Here is a 19983-nt window from a genome sequence, read left to right as displayed (position 1 = left end):
CCCCTTCTCTGTGTGTCCACCCCCCTCCCCTTCTCCTGTCCACAGCAGGGAAAGACCTGTCCTGCTAGTCATTTCACCCCGAATGCATCGGTAGTAAAATGATCCGAGATTCGGATCAAAGATCCGGATCTTTTCAATGATCCGATTCGAATCATCCGGATCATTGAAAAGATCCGAACTTCCCATCTCTACCCTGTGCTATACTGAGCAACGTGTTCAGTTCCCACCACTGCGGCACCACGTTACGTTACAGCAACCACAGTAGATGCAGTCAGTCAGCACAATGCAACAGGAAGCCACGTCTGCAGTCCAACAGTTACCATAGCAACTAAATCGGTGCTGCTATTGGTAGGCAATGCTTTTACAACACGTCCAATAACAGTTTTAAAAAGGCTTCTGTCACGCCCACTAGATTCATCTACGGAAAGCCAAAGGAGGAAATGAGAAGAGACTGTAAAGGTTCGTCATCCAATAGGCCGCTAAAAGAGAACATGACGTAAAGACCGGCGAACCAATAGCAGAAGCTTCCGCCTGTAAATTAGCGCAGACGAGGACTTTCTGTCAGAGCTGAGCGAGTCTGAGGAATAGCAGCGGCTTACTCTCTGGGGCCACGCCCCTTTACTATTGCAACCAACAGGAAGAGCGAAGGGGCGGGACGAGTTCTGAGTATTGACAGCTTGCTTGTCCAATCAGATTGTTCCTCCACGTCGGCAGGATTGAGGAAGATGGATTCGGTGTTGCTGGTAAGTGAGGCCGCAGAATGGAAGAAGGAGAGCGATGGCTGCAAATCCTCTATAGAGCAGCATAGAGGAGAGAGGGAAGGGGACGGGACGGGCGCCTCATGTCACTGCAGCACTGACCATATGGGATAATGTGGTCTCGCATCACACTGCATCCCATGTGATCCTTGTATCGAGAATAGGAGAAATCGTCCAGTTCTCACAGCAAATAGTCTGGATTTAGCAGTAGAAAGGAAAATGTTATTATGAAACCGAGAGAACCCCATGACCGAGTTAGTGCTGAGTAGTTCAGCATTGACCTGCATTGCTGATCACTGCCAGCCACCCATATGTATAGTGTAATGGGGGTTGTGTGTGATATTTCCTTCTGTGCCTGCCAAATTACTACCACTGCCCAGGTGTGATGGTCCCATTTTTCATAGATTAGATGTAAAGCACCCATATCTATAGTGCAATGGGGTTGTCTGGCATCCTCTTCTGTGCCTGTCCATTCCCTACTGCTGCCCAGGTGTGATGGTTCCATCTTTCATAGACTAGATGCAAACCACACCTATATCTATAGAGAAATGGGAGTTGTGTGGCATCATCTTCTGTGCCTGTCCATTTACTACTGCTGCCCACGTGCCAGGTATGATGGTCAGATTTCATAGACTAGATACAAACCACCTAAATCTATAGTGTGATGGGGGTTGTGTGGCATGCTTTTCTGTGCCTGACATTTTACTTCTGCCTCGATGGTCTCATCTTTTTTAGACTAGATGCATATTTTCTACCAACTATAGGGTGGCCATACTCCAGTCTTGATTGTAATTGCAAGACAAGGCATTTAGAGACTCCACATCGGAATGTGAACAGTAGGATACACTTTAAAGCTAACTGTACAGCCACATATTAAAGATGCAATAGCAGCAAAGAAAGAAAGCAGAGTGGGCACAGGATATATGAAGAACTGGCCTTTAATCACACCTGATACAGCAGTGATCCAACCAAAGGGATGTGTCCCCTCTACCTATTGCAATCTTAATTGTACAGTCTTACCATATCAATTGTGCAATTTGATCTTAAAGGGAACCTTAACGGGGGGGGGGGGGGGGGAGAGTTATACTTACCTGGGGTGTCTTCCTGTCACCTGCAGACATCCTGTGCTTGTGCCGGGGCATATCGATCCCCCGCAATGAGCCAGTTTTGTTTCAGGCCACTGCACCTGCACGGCTCTGGCTGTGCGTGTTCATGCTCCCGTCCTGCGCATGCACAGTACTAGATTTTCATACTGCGCAGAACGGCGATAGGAGCGCGACCAAGGACGCTGGCGGCCAGGGCCGTGCAGGTGCACCGGCCACCGACTGTCCAGAAACTAAACTAGCTCATTACAGGGGACTGGAGGATCGGTTTGTCTCAGCACAGGACGTCTGCAGGGAAGGGCAATTGAAGTCCCAGGTACCCTATAGTCTGGTGTATAAGACGATTGGGTGTATAAGCTGACCCCCAAATATTCCAGCTAAAATATAGTGTTTGGGTGCTGTACTGTTTGGTGCTGTACTGTATTTGGTACCAAGTATTTAACTGTATATAGATGATTGACTGGTTGAATTGGTCATCTCTCCTTGTCTACCTGTTTATCAGAGCGGTATGGAAGAATGGATTGTGTTGTGCCCATAAAAATTGCCTCTTTCAACCTCCTGGCCCACCCTTGTATCCTATTTACCTCCTTCTCTGCCTCTCAGATCTCGCACCTGCGCCTGTGCTGCTTTACTACAGTCCTCAGCAGCGAGATATGAGAGTCGGTAACAGGATAGGGCTTATCACCCGGCATCAATGACACCCGGCGTATGAGACGACCCCTGACTTTTCAGAAGATTTTAAAGGGTTAAAAAGTAGTGTTATACGCCACAATATACAGTAATTATCCCGTAATAAATGTTCCCTTCTGATTGAATGATTGCATCTGATAAAAATCTTGTAACCTTTACAGGATACATGAGTTGGAATGAGGAACTGCAGCTTCACTTTACTTGCATGGGGCTTGCTCCAGCCCCTAGAAGTCTCTGTGTCCCTTGCAGCAGTTCCAATGCCCTGCAGTCTTATGGTGCCCCCTCCATAGGTTTCTCCACTGGTGCTTGCTCTCACGTGGCTGGGGGCGTTCTGCCCAGGAGTGCACGATGCATTCCAGCGCATGTGCAGAAGCCTGCGGCCCAGTCACATAGTTTGTGAGACACAACTAAACTTCGCTATCTGTGCACTTAAAGTGGAACTTCAGCCTAAACAAACATACTATCATTAAGTTACATTAGTTATGTTAATTAACATAGATGGGTAATGGCAGATGTTTGTGATTTTCATGGGGGCAGCCATCTTTTTGGTTGAAAGGAGGTGATGGGGAGCATGAGACACAGATCCAACTGTTCAGTTTCCTGATCACACCTCCCAGCTGTGTGCGCTAGGCTTCAAATCTCAAATTTTTTAAAAAAAGTTGCACCAAAACAGCAGAAGGAGGACAACATCAGAAACCCCATCATGCTTTGCACAGCATCAAGGGAAAAATGCCCGGGCAGTTTTCTTTTGTGCAGCTAAAATGAGGCTTGGGTAAGAAAAACAAAGTTCTGATGCTGTGAAACTGTTAAAGAAACACCAAGCCTTTTCAGTGCTGCTGAGTAGATTTTTAGTCTGGAGGTTCACTTTAAGGTTTATCATACTTTTGTGCATTAAGCCCAATATGTGTTGTGCACTTTACCTTCTGTATGTTTGTCAATGGCTTTGTTACAATATTGTCTGCTTCATTGGCATTTGAAAATGCCCCTAATTTTTAGCTGTGCACAATACATTTTATTACAATTAGAGTTAAAATATTATTTCTTTTCAAAGGCACAAAAGTGTTTAAAAATGTTATTCCATAAAGTTAACCCGAGGTGAGTGATATGGAGGCTGCCATATTTATTTCCTTTTAAACAATACTAGTTGCCACAAACATGCAGCTAATCTTGTCAGTTCTGACAATATTGTCAGAAACCGCTGACCTGCTGCATGCTTGTTCAGGGTCTATGGTTGAAAGAATTAGAGGCAGAGGACCAGCACGGCAGCCGGGCAACTGGTATTGCTTAAAAGGAGATAAATATGGCAGCCTCAAAATTATTCTCACCTCGGGTTCCCTATAAATGACTTTGGTAGTATCATGTATTACGTCCTGAGTTGCTACTGTATATATAATTTAAAAACAACCTGGACATATTGATTTGTAGTCAAGCAGGGACACCTCAGCTTTTCACATTGTATAACTCCAGTCACAGAAATAGGACAGTATTCCTTACAACATAGCTAGGCTGACGTCCAATGTCATATAATTCAAATAAATGTTATCCATATTTTGAAAAATGGATGCAGGAATGTATCACCCCCCCCCCCCCCCCCCCCCATCTGAACCAGCTTCATGTTTGTATAGTTTCTGTGGAATAGAGTGAAAGCTAGCTGTAAATGAGTCTGTAATAGCCCAATAGGGCAAGCACTGGATTACACAACCATGAGAAAACAATGGGCAGTAGTGATCAATGTATAACCTTACCCTTCTTGATGAGATTTAAATAGGGACTGTAGTGAAATTTATTATACTTTTATTTAGTCAGAGTATGCCCGTGGTAAAATCTTTTCTCACCCTTATTTACATTCTGAAATTTATTATTGGTGGTGACATCTTTAGTCTTGTCAGGTGCAGCTCTGTGGGATATTTGTTTACTGGGAGCTCCAAAGCCAGTACAAATAATACCAGGTCTCCCAGAGTTCTCTGGGAGGAAAATTCCACAGAACTAAATAGCCTAGGCCAGTGATTTGCAAACGTGGCTTTCCAGCTGTTAAGGAACTACAAGTCTCACAATGCATTTGCCTTTATAAATCATGACTGTGACTGTTAGACTCCCGCAATGCATTGTGGGACTTGTAGTTCCTTGACAGCTGGAAAGCCAAGTTTGCAGATTACCGGCTAAGCATCACTGGGAGGATGTGGTACCAATGTACCACAATTTATAGCTGTAGGAAGTGTTTCTGATGCCGAAACCAGGCAAATTAACGCAAATGTGGGTATCCTGAATGATTTACTGCATACCCACTATGGTGCCTATAGAAATCTTAAAATTATTAGATGCTCTGTCCCTGTTTGTATTTAACTGCTTGACCACCACCAGGCCTGTGAAGGAAATAAAAATGATGGTCGAGTCCAAAGGGTTTTTTCTTTTTTTTTTTCTTTTTTTTTTTTAAATATATAAAACATTAAACTATCCAAAACAGTTTGGGAAGTTTTTAGTCAGACATGTTGCTGTCAATACATCACTGAGATTTGGTGAAAGTGATCGAATCTGATGGAAAAATTATGTGTAACCATGTTCTGGAACAGTCCTCTGGATTCAACTCTTGAGTGTTGTTTCTTGTCGGCTTTCTTCTTCTACTCCAGTTTCCGTGGTAAGTCCTTTTTGTTGGTATACTTTTATAAATGGTAAGGATATTCAAAGTTTTTACAACTTTATCCTATTTGTTAATGCAATCATATGCTTATACTTCCTTCTTAATTTAGCTCTGCTTCTGCAGCTAAGCTAGTTCGTATGAGTGCTGCCCGGCTCTTTTTTTGGCACTAAGGTAAAAGTATGGAAAGACAGGCTGTATGTAGTGGCAGAGCCCTTGTGACAGGAGAAGTGTATGCTTATTGACAGTACGGTTTTTCATACAAATACAGCAGACTCATCACACTCTTTCTTCAGTCTCAGATTACTGTCAGTGTTTACAGGATGTAGCTTCCAGACTAGCGACACAACTGTTGTAATGTAGGAGGTCAGCAGGATGTCTCAGAGTACCTGACAGAGCAGCTTCTGGCGAGTAGGGGATAACTGTGTTTGGGGGTTACTTGGACGTTACTTAAATATTTGATGTGCTGTATGCTAAAGCGATTACAGGGGGCTCCCGAACACAAGGAATATTCATGCTATATGCTCGCCCGTATGTACATATCGTAAAGCACACCTTAACTGAGACAAATAAGATGACTTTTTTACTTCTTCGAGGTCTCTCTCAGAAAAATATCCAACCCGGCTTGGTCGGGGGCTATTGCAGATGCGCTGTGCTTCCTTAATAATCCTCCTATTGCCAAGAGTGTTCTGCATGTGCGCAGAACAATTCTTATGCAAATGACACATGCGCAGAACGCACCCAGAATAGGAGGGCAAAGGAGGAGGCGTTCGGATGGGACTGTACGTTGGCAGTTGTCTGCGACCAAACTGGTTTGGAGATTTCTTCTGAGGGGGAAAATGGCGCAATGGAGAGGGGCTGGAAGAAGCCTCAGGTAAGAAAGGCATATTTTTAATTCCTGTTCAGGTGTTCTTTAAAGTGAACCCGAGGTGAGAGTGATACGGAGGCTGCCATAGTTATTTCCTTCTAAACAATAATAGTTGCCTGGCAGCCCTGCTGATCTATTTGGCTGCAGTAGTGAACTGAATTACACCAGAAACAAGCATGTAGCTAATCTTGTCAGTTCTGACAATATTGTCCGAAACAACTGATCTGCTGCATGCTTGTTCAGGGTCTATGATTGAAAGTATTAGAGGCAGATGATCAGCAGGATAGCCAGGAAACTGGTATTGCTTAAAAGGAAGGAAATATGGCAGCCTCCATATAATTCTCACCTTGGGTTCCCGTTAATGCAGATAGACTGGTTGTGCTGAGAGGGGTGAATGTCCCAGATTTGTTGGGATAGCTTAAGTGCCTTTTGAAAATGATGATCAGTCAACTAGCAATATATTTCGCTTTTATAAAATAAACACATTTCTACCTCCTTGCCAAGTTTTCTGCTAGCTGTAGTTTTTATGCTGTGTTTCTGCAGCAAAGCTGATCCAGTGCTGCTTACAAGCTACCATTTCTCGCAGAAACATTCAGCAGGCTAACTTTTGGAAATGTATCTTGCTCAGATAAGCAGGGCTGTGGAGTTGGTACAAAAATCATCCAACTCGGACTCCTCAGTTTATGAAATCTCCTCCTCCAGGTACCCAAAATGACTCAGACTCCTTAGTCTAATACTTACCAGGGCTGTGTATTTGAACAAACATCCGACTCCTCAGTTTATGAAACCACTGACTCCGACTCCAGGTACCCAAAATTGCTCTTGCTCCTACTCCAACTCCACAGCCCTGCAAATAAGTATTCTTTATTAACTGTGATGTAAATGTTCTACCACTTTTAACTCAAATATGATGCTTTTGGAGAGGAGACAGCACGGACAACAAGAAAAGTGATGGAAATACCATCAGACGGGTGGCGCCGCAAATGCATTGGCAAGTGTAAACGCCGCTAATCCTGAATGGATGCGGATTACATATGCAATGCATTTGCACTATAGTGGGATCCTGACCTTATTGTAGCTGCCTTTGACCCACCGTCATAGTAGTTTCATCTGTGTGGAAAATCATTATATGTATCCATTCCAATCAGAAGGCTTTACAGTATGAAGAATAGTTATTAATTGTAACTTGCACCCAGAAGTTCTCTGCCATAAATAACCATATTTCTGCACTGCGCTCTAAATGAACGCAGCTGTGTGTCGGTAGAATGCACTGCTGCACAATGCCGAAGTGTGCCCATCAGACACGTGCTGTCTTTGCATTGCATGATGTCCCTGCTTATTGCACACTGATACACATTTCTGAAAATCACCTGGTAATAGGAGTGTGTGCCCAGGCCCTAAAGGCACTGACTGTTCAGGCTAGAAAAGCCCATATCATTGTTATTGGTACCCCCATGTTAAAGGAATACTGTAGAGAGGTCAGTGAAAATTAGTTTCATACCCGGGGCTTCTAATAGTCCCCCGCAGACATCCTGTGCCGCCACAGCCGATGCTCTGGCCCCGCCTCCGGTTCACTTCTGGAATTTCAGACTTCAAAGTCTGAACACCACTGCGCCTGCGTTGCCGTGTCCTCGCCCCCGCCGATTTCACCAGAAGTGTACTGCACAGGCACAGACCATACTGGGCCTGCGCAGTACGCTCCTGGTGACATCAGCAGGAGCAAGGAAACAGCAATGCAGGCGCAGTGGTGTTCAGACTTTGAAGTCTGAAATTCCAGAAATGAACCGGAGGCGGGGCCAGAGCATCGGTGAGTGGCTGCTCGGGCACAGGATGTCTGCGGGGGACCATTAGAAGCCCCCGGTAACTTCAACTCATTCCCCCCCCCCCCCCCTACAGTATTCCTTTAAGTCAGCAGTAGGAATGACTGCCTGTTCCTTCCTCCCCTAATATCTATATATATAAAATCGTATGTATGTATGTGTGTGTGTGTGTGTGTGTGTGTGTATGTGTCGCGATCACGCGAAAACGGCTTGACCGATTTGAACGAAACTTGGTACACAGATCCCTTACTACCTGGAATGATATGTTCTGGGGGTCTCGCGGCCCCCCTGCACACCTGGGCGGAGCTACAAACAGCAAATCAGATTCCACCCATTCAAGTCAATGGAAAAAATGTAAAAGGCTGCCATTCTCACAGTAATCAAGCCAGAGTCCCCACACAGGGCACAGTTGGTCACTTGGTGACCGAGGTTACAAATCCAGGAAAAGTGGGTGGATCATAAAACAGCCAATCAAATTTCAGCCGTTCATTTTAAATGGGAAAATGTAAACTGCAGCCATTCTTAGACGGTTAATCACAGAGTTCTCAAACTTGCCACAGTTGGTCACTGGGTGAATGCGATTACGATTCAAGAAAGTGGGTGGAGCCTACAACAGCCAATCAAAATTCACCTATTGATTTTCAAGGGGAATATTTAAACTGCTGCTATTCTTACACTTTTAATTGCAGAGGCTTCAAACTTGCTACAGCCGGTCATTGGGTGACTGGGGTCCAAATTCACTAAAGGGGCGGGGCCACATACAGCCAATCAGATTTCCTTGGTGGATAAACTGCTTCCATTCACACATTTTTGATGCCAGGAACCTGACAGCTCACACACTTGGTCATTGAGTGACTGTGTGTCAAGGTTACAAAAAGTGGGCGGAGCCAAAACAACTTTTACTGGGAAAATATAAACTGCAGCCATTCTTACACCGTTAATGGCAGGGTTCTCAAACTTTGCACAGTTGGTCATTGGGTGACAGATTAAGATTTTGGAAGGTGGGTGGAGCCTACAACAGCCAATAAAAATTCCCCATTTGATTTTCAAAGGGAATATTTCATCTGCTACCATTCTCTTATACTGGTAAAAGCAGATGCCTCAAACCTGGTACAGTTGGTCACTGGGTGACTGGGGCCCAAATTCAGGAAGGGGGCAGAGCCACAAACAGCCAGATTTGTTTATTTTTCAATGGGAATATACAAAGTATTGATACCAAGGAACCCAAAGCTGATAAACTTGATAATTGAGTGACTGTATGTCAAGGTTAGAAAAAGTGGGCGGTGCCAACAACTTCATTTTTTACATTGCAGGGTTCTCATACTTTACACAATTGGCCACTGGGTGACTGGGATGAACATTCAGAAATGTGGGTGGAGCCTACAACAGCCAATCAAAATGTACCTATTGATTTTCAAGGGGAATATTCACATTGCTACCATTCTTACACTGTTAGTGGCAGAGGCCTCAAACCTGATACAGTCAGTCATTGGGTGACTGGGGTCCAAATGCACTAAAGGGGTGGAGCCACAAACAGCCAATCAGATTTGTTAGATTGATTTCAGCCATTCTGTTATTGGCAGGGTTCTCAAACGTGACACAGTTGGCCACTGGGTGGCTGGGACTAATGTTCAGAAAAGTGGGTGGAGCCTACAGCAGCCAATCAAAATTCACCTTTTGATTTTCAAGGGGAATATTTACATTGCTGCCATTCATACACTCTTAATAGCAGAGGCCTAACATTTGCTACAGTCAGTCACTGAGAGACTGGGATTTAAATTCTGAAGGGAGCGGGCCAAAAACAGCCAATCAGATTTGTTTAATTTCAAAGGTAAAATGCAACTTATTGATGCCAAAGACCCCAAAGCTCATAAACTTGGTCATTAAGTGACTGTATGTCAAGATTAGAAGTAGTGGGCGGAGCCAAAAACAACTAACTTTTTACATGGGAAAATGTAAACTGCAGCTTTTCTTACACTGTTAATGGCCGGGTCCTCAAACTTCACACACTTGGTCACTGTGTGACTTGGATTAATATTCGGAAAAGTAGGTGGAGCCTACAAGAGCCAATCAAAATTCACCTATTGATTTTCAAGGGGAATATTGAAACTGCAGCCATTCTCACACTGTTAATAGCAGAGGCCTCAAACCTGCTACAGTCGGTTGTTAAGTGTTTGGGGTTCAAATTCAGTAACGGGGCGGAGCCAAAAAGAAACAGATTTCTTTGCTGGATAAACTGCTTCCATTAGCACAATTTTCATGCCAGGAACCCAAAAGCTCACAAACTTGGTCATTGAGTAGTGACTGTGTCAAGGTTATAAAAAGTGGGTGGAGTTAAAAACAGATTTTTCTGGGAAATTGTAAACTGCAGCCCTTCTTCACTGTTAATGGCAGGGTTCTCAAACTTAGCATAGCTGGTTACTGGGTGACTGGGATTAATATTCAGAAAAGTGGGTGGAGCCTAAAAATGCCAATCAAAAATCACATGTCACTTTTCAAGGAGAATATTAAAATTGCTGCAATTCTTGCACTGTTAATGGCACAAGCCTAAAACCTGGTACAGTTGGTCATTGGGTCACTGAGGTTCAAATTCAAAAAAGGGGACAGAGCCACAAAAAGTGAATCAGATTTGTTTCATTTCATGGGAAAGTACAAATTATCGATGCCAAGGACCCCAAAGCTCACAAAATTGGTCATTGAGTGACTGTGTGTCTAGGTTACAAATAGTGGGCGGAACCAAAACCAAATTTCACTGGGAAAATATAAACTGCAGCCATTCTTACACTGTTAATGGCAGGGTTCTCAAACTTTGCCCAGATGGTCACTGGGTGACTGAGATTAATATTCAGGGAAGTGGGTGGAGCCTATAGTAGCCAATCAAAATTCACCTGTTGATTTTCAAGTGGAATATTTAAATTGCTGCCATTTTTACACTGTTAATAGCAGATGCCTCAAACCTGCTACAGTTGGTCATTGGGTGACTGGGGTTTGAATGCTGGAGAGGGGCGGAGCCACAAACAGCCTATCTGATTTGTTTCATTTCTATGGGAATATGCAAATTATTGATGACAAGGACCCCAAAGCTCACAAACTTGGTCATTGAGTGTTTGTGCATTAGGGTTAGAAAGTGGCCGGAGCCAACACCAGTCAAATACATTCCCGGGCAACGCCGGATCATCAGTGGGTGGAGACAAATACACATTTCACTGGGAAAATGTAAACTGCAGCCATTCTTACACTGTTAATGCCAGGGTTTTTAAACTTTGCACAGTTGGTTACTGGGATTAATATTCAGAAAAGTGGGTGGAGCCTACAAAAGTGAATCAAACTTCATCTGTTGCTTTTCAAGGGGAATATTTAATTGCTACCATTCTTGAACTGTTAATGGCACAGGCCTCAAACCTGGTACAGTTGGTTATTGTGTGACTGGGGTTCAAATTCAGAAAAGGGGTGGAGCCACACACAGCCAATCAGATTTGTTTCATTTCAAAGCAGATTATTGATACCAAAGACCGCAAAGCTCACAAAACTTGGTCAGTGAGTAATTATGTGTTAGGGTTAGAAAAAGTAGGCGGAGCCAACACCAGCCAAATACATACCCGGGCAACGCCGGGCAATCAGCTAGTAAACCTATAATAAACTCAGCCAAGCATGAGTGTGCACCTTTGTAGTTACACTTAGGCCTCTTTCAGATGGATGACTGAACTGTGCGCTTGCCAAGCAGTTCAGCGTCAAGTCTACCGCCCTCCAGTGCAAAACTGGTGCAATTTAAATGCAGCCAAATTGCAGCGGGTTTTAACGCCACACGGGTCAAGCACTGACACGTGGAGGACTGTGACATGCCATGTCTGAGCACGGCTGGAGGAGCCGCCTATCTAGCGCTGGTACCAAGCGCTAACAAGCACCCAGCCAGTGCAAAACAGCAGCTGACAGGCAGTGAATTCACCGCCTGTCAGTTGCCCATCTGAGATGCCTTAGTGTGGATATATCAGGATGGTCATATAGTGACTGACTTGCTTATTTAACTGCCCTCTAAAATCTTTGGCACAGTTTTCGCCTTGACGTCTTACTTCAATTTCTTTCAGATACATATATAAAGAAGCCTGAGTTATGATCTGCTATTTCTCATCTATAAAATGCTGAAGCTGGCAGCAGTAAATAGGGTAGCCTCAGCCAATAGGATAATATTCCAGACCACTGGCTGGTCTCCAGCTTCACCTCCTGTCTGAAGAAAAAGATATATATTTAGTTTACTCAGTGACATAATACAAATTGTAAATTGTTGTATTAAGGGATGCAGCAACTTATTTATCGAAAGCCATGATTCTGGTCTGAAATTACAGATTTCACTAATATTTGTAACTACAATAGCTACAGTTAGTTTTTCCACTCTAACATGGGTACAAAAAATGCCAAGGAACACCAGCGGTCAGTGAGGGGCATTTGTTCTAATCAGCCCCCTTTGAGAATTGCTTAAAGGGGAGCTTAAGCCCAAACATACTATCATTAAGTTACATTAGTTATGTTAATTAAAATAGGTAATATAATCTCTTACCCACCCTGTCTTAAAAGAACAGGCAAATGTTTGTTTTTTCATGGGGGCAGCCATCTTTTTTTGGTTGAAAGGAGGTGACGGAGCATGAGACACAGTTCCAACTGTACTGTTCACCCCTCCCAGATTTGTATGTGTAGTACAGCTAAGAAATAAAACATTAAGATCAGATACATCAGTGTAATTGTTTTCAGTACAGGAAGAGTTAAGAAACTCAAGTTGTTATCTCTATGCAAAAAAGCCATTAATCTCTACGACTTTCAAAGTCGTGGAGAGGGCTGTCTTCTGACTCTTATTATCTCAACTGTAAGTGAACAGTTTTCTTTTCATCTGCCAGAGGAGAGGTCATTAGTTCACAGACTGCTCTGAAAGAATCATTTTGAATGCAGAGTGTTGTGTAATCTGCACATATTAGAGAATGATGCAATGTTAGAAAACACACTATATACCTGAAAATAAAAATATGAGAATATTTTCTTTGCTGCTAATCTTCTAGTAATTATTCATAGTACACAACCAATTCATTATATCATATTTTTTTTTCGCTTCAGTGTTCCTTTAAGCTTCAAATCTCAAATTAAAAAAAAAAAAAAAAAATTGCGCCAAAACAGCAGAACGACAACAACCTCATCAGGGTAAAAATGCCCGGGCAGTTTTTTTTTTTTTCTGTACAAATGAGGCTTGGGTAAGAAAAACAAAGTTCTTATGCTGTGAAACGTAAAGAAACACCAAGCCTTTTCAGTGCTGCTGAGTAGATTTTTAGTCTGGAGGTTCACTTTAAAAAAAATGCTGTGCTTGATTTTTTCCATTTGACTAAATTAGCATTAAATTTAATCAACACAGAATTACTATAATTTATTTAGCGCTAACATCTTCCATGGCGCTGTATGTAGTTCAAAACACTTTACAATCATGGCATCCAATAATACAAGTAAAAAGGCATACATAGTTGATGTGTGGTTTGAGATATCACTAAAATTGGAACACGTTTATATGATAAATTACAACAAAATAAACAATAGGAGGAGGTCACTGCCCTTGCGAGCTTACAATCTAGTGTTTCCACCAAACACTAGGGAAGGAGATACAGGAGGCAGCAGATGAGGAAGTAAGCCTCCACTGCGACCTACAGCAAATTATAGGCTTGTCTGAAAAGGTGTGTTTTGAGAAAACGTTTGAAGGTTTCAAGTCTCTGAGCATGACAGACAGGCTGTGGGATAGAGTTCCAAAACAGAGGGGACGCTCTTGAGAAGTCATAGTTGAGGGAGTGAGAGGAGGTGACCAAGTTAGAGGAGGAGTGAAGGTACCCGGTGGGGAGGTATCTGGAGATTGAGGAAACATGGAGTTGACAACTTGTGTAGAGCTTTGTATGAAGCTAAAGTTACTTTTAAAACGCTGTAATTTGGCCTCCAGCAATAGCTGGTAGCAAAATTGCAGCATTCCCCACCATCCACGTGGACCTGGAGGGGGGAATAGTATTTACCGCTGCCGGGACTTGTGCAGGAGCAGGATAAGCCGTATATCGGCTGTATCCTGCACCCAAGTCTCCCGGCGGTGATTTCACTCGTAAGCCTCTGTCTTCAGCAAGGCCTCTTCCAGACTCGAATCTTTGAGTATGTGGTTGTGGTTTCGGATTTGATCTGCAATGTAACACAAATGTTGGGAAAAACGGGCATAAGGTCTTCTGAGAGGGACATGGACGCACTCTTTTGATTCAGAACTTTTGATTAAATGTATGAAATTGAGTGATATTAAATCTCAGAAACAATTAGCTGTACGTCATCTAGCCATGTCACAGCCTGTCCAGCTTTTAATGGCCGGGTCAGTATTTATTTACACCCGCCTTTGAGAGGTAATTGAACTACTAGTAAATAATGTGCACATAGGAATTAATTACTTACGTTCCACCTTAGAGCCGCCACAGCAGCATAACGATCAGATCCAAATCACTCATCTTCCATCTCGGGAGCGAGATTAATCAGGCGCTGGAGCGGCTTGTAGCTATTCTGCCCCACAAGCAATAGATTTGCAAAATGATTAAGGGAGCTTTTTAAATGTACTTGGTTTATTAGTAATGAGATGTTTTCTGATTAATTAATATAAAGCACCAGGGTAATGAATGGGGGCTAGAAGTAGCTTTTATTTGGCCTCGTAATCTGCTTAGCTGGCCCCTGGCAGCAGTTTTGTAGGGCTGTGGTTATTTTTTTGGACTCTCGCTCTGGGTGTTGCAAGGTCTTCAAGGAGAGCTTTGGAGATCACTATGGCTGACCGCCTTTTGAAAATGCCAGTTCCCTGGCTGATGGGACCCTTTTCCACTTAGTGCAAAAACGTAGTGTGATTATTCACATTGAAACGGAAACTAATGCAGTGTGATGGAGAGAAAATATGGACTGCCTGCTTCAGATTTCCGCACCATGCATCAGTTTTACCATATGTTTGTCAGACGCATATGCAAGCACGCATTTTGCATTTTTGCATTCAGAAAAACGTATGTGAAATGTCCTAGTGGGAATAGACCCTTAAAGCACAACTGAAGAGAAGAATATGGGGCTGCCATATTTATTTCCTTTTAAACAATACAAGTTGCCTGGCAGCCCTGCTGATCTATTTGGCTGCAGTTGTATCTGAATCACACCAGAAACAAGCATGCGGCTAATCTAGTGTGATCTGAAAATTATGACAGAAACCCCTCATATGCTGCATGCTTGTTCCGGGTCTGTGGCTAAATGTATTATGGTGGCCATACATCAGTCGACTTGGCGGCCAGTTGAGTCAAGTGCATGCCTGACCGACAATGCAACCAATTTCGGGGTAAAAAATTTGGTTGCATTCTCGTATGCTGCAAGATGTTGCTTGATGGGGTGTGCGGCAGAAACTGCGTGCAATTTCCTGACGAACGTGACAAAACCCCAGATGCTGTCTCTCCTAATGTCAATGTGCCCCGTGTTAAGTGTATACATTACCTGTCTGTGGCCTCCACTTGTCCCTCCGCTACTCCGGGTGCATTCTCCTCTCCATACACACCCCCCACGTGGTTTCCTAGTAAGGGCATGCATGTGACATCACCCACCCCCCCCCCCCCCTTACTAGGAAACCACGTGATGCGCGCGTGTGTGCAAAGAGGAATCCTGGAAGCCAGCGGGGGACAAACGGAGGTCGTGGAGAGGTAATGTGTACACTTTACATTGGGGGGGGGGCATTGACTTTAGGGGATAGCGGCGAGGCTGACTTATGCGGCGCGCAAGGCCGAATCCCGAGAGATTTCATGCTGAAATCTGCCTGTGGTGTATGGGCAGCTGACCAATCTCTCTCATCAGATTCGATAAGAGATTTGTCTCTTGGTCGAATCTGCCTATACATCGTTAGATGTATGGCTACCTTTAGATCTGCGAGAGAGGGATCAGTACCTCCACCAGTATGAATAATAGCTCTTTTGTATTTGCTCAGTATGAAGAAAGGCTGCTTCCTGCCTGAAATAGCAGGGTTGTTGCTGCGCAGCACCCCTCTTTTTTAACTCATTTTAATCTGATGAAATAAAGAGCTATGTTTTAATACAAAAGAGCTATTATTTACACTGGTGAAGGTGCTGATCCCTCTCTCACGGATTGTATTCCTGCCTGAGGGACTGAAGGCCAGCTGATCGTGGCTCTCCCTTTACATTGAATCAATACATGCGTGCTGATCTGCCTCTTCTTGTGGCTAAACGTATTAAAGGTAGAGGATCAGCAGGACTGCCGGGTAATTTTGTATTGCTTAAAGTGAACCTCCAGACTAAAAATCGACTCAGCAGCACTGAAAAGGCCTGGTGTTTCTTTAACAGTTTCACAGCATCAGAACTTTGTTTCTCTTATACAAGCCTCATTTTTAGCTGAACAGAAGAAAACTGCCCGGGCAGTTTTCCCCTTTTGCTGTGCAAAGCATGATGGGATTTCTGATGATGTTGTTCTCGTTCTGCTGTTTTGGTGCAATTTTTTTTTTTTTACATTTTTAATTTGACATTTGAAGCCTAGTGTGGTGTGTGCAGCTGGGAGGGGTTATCAGGACACAGGGCAGTTGGAACTGTGTCTCATGCTCCATGTCACCTCCTTTCAACCAAAAAGATGGCTGCCCCCATGACAAAGATGGCAGCCCCTATGAATCACAAACATTTGCCTGTTCTTTTAAAACAGGTTGGGTAAGGGGGCGGAGCCGACCATGGAGGAGTGAGGTCGTGTGGAAGCTGAGCTCCCGTCCCTGTGTGCCTAATTTAGCTTATACTCAAGCTATTTCTTACAAAAAAGCTCCGGGAAGGGTATGAGGAGAGCTGGGAAGCAGTCAGCAAAGGAGCGGTGCCCAAATCCCCCCGACACAAAGACCGGTCACCCGATATTTTCAAGCCCTCAAGACCGACACTGAACCTCCCAAGATGGCGGATCAGGCAGAGCAGGCCGCTACATCGACTTCTATGAAGGCGGGCCCGTCGGCACTCTGCAACCTAGAGGACATCTGGCGCTACCTCCGCAGCTTGCCCACCAAACAAGACCTGGATGAGCAGACAGAAAGGATCGTTACATCCACAAAGTCGGAAATTGCTGCGATCCATGCAGATATAACAGGCCTCTCTGACCGAGTCTCCACGACGGAAGCGAACATCGCCACGCTACAAGCTGAAGTGGCCTCCCTTAGAGCGGCAAGTGAGAAGCAGCTAGCCAGCTCGCAGTCCTTCAGGTGGCAACTAGAAGACCTCCAGAACAGGGGACGGAGGAATAATATCAGAGTCCGTGGGGTCCCAGAAACGATACAATCAGATGAGATAATTCCCGCTCTGTGCTCGATCTTTAATGGGGTACTGAACCGCCCGGAGGACAGGAAGATTAAATTCGACAGAGCGCATAGAGCCTTACGGGCTGTGCCTTCAAATCATGAACCACCGAGGGATATAATTTGCCGCCTCCATAACTACAAGGAGAAGGAAGAGATAATGGCGGCAGCACGTGGAAAGGACGACGTGATCTGGCAGGGGGCCTCTATCTCACTGTATCAGGACCTGGCGCCTTCTACACTAGCTCAACGTTGGGCTCTACGCCGGCTCACCAAGGCTTTACAACAGGCAGGAGCCTCATACCACTGGGGCTTCCCCTTCCAACTAGTGGTGAGAAACGGCGCCAAATCCGCCATCTTACGACATCCGCGTGAGCTCCCTACATTCTTTGCAGATATCTCTCTGCCAACGGTTGAGCTCCCGGAATGGGACCCGGACTCCTTCGACCCTTCTCGCCCACCAAAGAACCGTAGATCTAAACGCTGACAATGTGAGTACTCTCTATTTTTTCGTGCTGGAACTATCTCTACCATGATCCTGCCTTTCCCCCCTGTTTGAACTTCTGTATCATTCCCCTCGCTCCTCTTCACTCCACTCCCTCGACACATGGAAAAGACTACAGCATGAGTCCTCTATACTTTGACATGTGTGCCCATATGGAAGCCGTTTTCAACCTCCCCGCACGGATGGGCTCGCTGCTTTGTTGCATTGCAGCCTTTGCACACCCTTCAGAGTGAGCTATATATTTAGGAACATGGAACATCAATATACTTTGCCCCCTATCTCCGTGCCTTGGAGGGAACTGTTTGCTGCGATGGGCTGTATGGTGGGGCCCTGTGTCGCTGGACTGCCCCCACCGCCTCCCCTGGAGTGATGATGGGGTTCCGTGCCCTCCTCCCAGCAGCGCCCAACCTCACCGTTACTTATTTCGTACTACGCTCGTATGCTTTATATGTCTAAACCTCTGCTTAATGCTGAGCCAACTATGATACCCTAAATGATTGATCTCATGGATATGTCTGCAGGGATAATACTTTACTCTACGATATAACTTGAGAGGGGCTGTTTGGCTTGGGGGGTGCGGGGATGGGCCCCTAGCCCTGGGGTGGGGGTGGGGGCGGGCGGAGACGGGGGGCCTTTGCCGTGTAAGCTTCTGTTTAATGTATGACTTGCATTTAATCTGCTATGGAGAGATCCCCCGTCGACAGCGGTGGGCGCCTTAGGGGAAAGTCGCACCACTGTAGCTTTTCAGTGAATTTCTCTGTGCCTACTCTCTCTGGAGCATACTGGGGCTGAGATGGTGATGGGGAGGATGGTTGCGGGAGGGAGTGGTTGGGAAACTACATTAGAAGGCAGGATACTCTTAGGCTAGCATTATTACTAACCAGATTGTTTTGAATATATGTATGTTTTTTTTTTCTGCTTACTAGCTACGTTACGTTATCTGACATAAAGGTTTGCACACGGGGTTACGGGGGCAGAGGCTCCACTCCTATCTATGGTGTGGACTCTCTTACCCCAGGGCGATTCGCCGCCTCGTTTTCGGGAGCAATTTAGGCTCCCGGAGAGAATGGTATATCTTACCAACACACAGGCCTATTTTAGGCCCAAGCTCAGGAAGATGTGGTTAAGCATACTTCTTGCTCTTTTATTGTGGTTTGTTACACAATTACCTTTGCATTATCTTCTTTCCTTTTCTTTTACCTTTTTCTTTCCTTTTTCTCTCTTATGTCCTCTTAAGTATTTCTGCGGTTGGGGTGGGCGGGGCCTTGGGCGGCCTGGGGAGGTGTCCGAGATACTAAACAAGATTCAAGCAGTCACTAAAGGTGGCCATACACTGGTCGATGTGCCATTAGATCGACCAGCTGACAGATCCCTATCTGATCGAATCTGATCAGATAGGGATCGTATGGCTGCCTTTACTGCAAACAGATTGTGAATCGATTTCAGCCTGAAACCGATCACAATCTGTTCAGCTGCTCCTGCCGCCTGTCCCCCCCCCCGTATACATTACCTGAGGCTGGCTCCCGGGCATCTTCTCCGCACTGCACCGCACCGCTGTTCTTGCTCCATCCCGGCGCTTCCTGTGTTACTCCGTGACCAGGAAGTTCAAATAGAGCGCCCTCTATTTCAACTTCCTGGTCACCGGAGTGACACAGGAAGTATAAGCGTACACTGGGACATGCGGAAATGCGGTGCAGCGAGGAGAAGAGGACCCCGGAGCCAGCTTCAGGTAATGTATACATGCTCGGATCGGGCCCGAATCGTACGCCGCAAGCGACGCGCTCCTACCGCCGGGCGATCGAGGGTAATTTCCCGCACGGCGCGATCGACGGTCCGATCCGATTTCGGGAGGGAATCGGATCGGCGGGTGCGTTTAGCGCAAGCGATTGGCAGCAGATCCGATCCCAGGATCGGATCTGCTGTCGAAACGGCCGTGAATCGAGCCAGTGTATGGCCTGCTTTAAGGTGTTGTCTCTAAACGCCAGGGGATTAAATGTGCCAGAGAAGAGGTCAGCCGTGCTGAATCTCTGCCGCAAGGAAAAGGCTAACATAGTTTGCCTGCAGGAAACTCATTTCAAAGGTTCCTCACCCCCTAAATTATTTAGCAGATTTTACAAAACCGCTTTCTACAGCACTCCACAGGGCACAAAAACTAAAGGTACTGCCATATTAATTGCAAAAGACACCCCTTTTACCCTTGTTGAGGAATTTAGCGATAAGTCTGGACGCTTTAATCTGATTAAAGGCGTACT

The 19983-nt window shown here is 45.0% G+C and overlaps 1 protein-coding gene across 1 annotated transcript in view; it reads left to right on the top strand.

Annotated features, from left to right (window-relative positions):
* The first annotated feature begins 500 nt into the window (after positions 1-500).
* The window catches only part of COPZ1 (COPI coat complex subunit zeta 1), a 64126-nt gene continuing 44643 nt past the window's right edge, over positions 501-19983 (top strand). Inside the window, exon 1 of the mRNA XM_068267166.1 lies at positions 501-743. Within this exon, the coding sequence (XP_068123267.1) occupies positions 726-743 (18 nt within the window). The 5' untranslated portion in view covers positions 501-725. The remainder of the gene's footprint in view (positions 744-19983) is intronic.

This window comes from Hyperolius riggenbachi, chromosome 2, assembly GCF_040937935.1.
Source record: "Hyperolius riggenbachi isolate aHypRig1 chromosome 2, aHypRig1.pri, whole genome shotgun sequence".
NCBI lineage: Eukaryota > Metazoa > Chordata > Amphibia > Anura > Hyperoliidae > Hyperolius > Hyperolius riggenbachi.
This window is presented reverse-complemented; position numbering and strand designations above follow the sequence as displayed.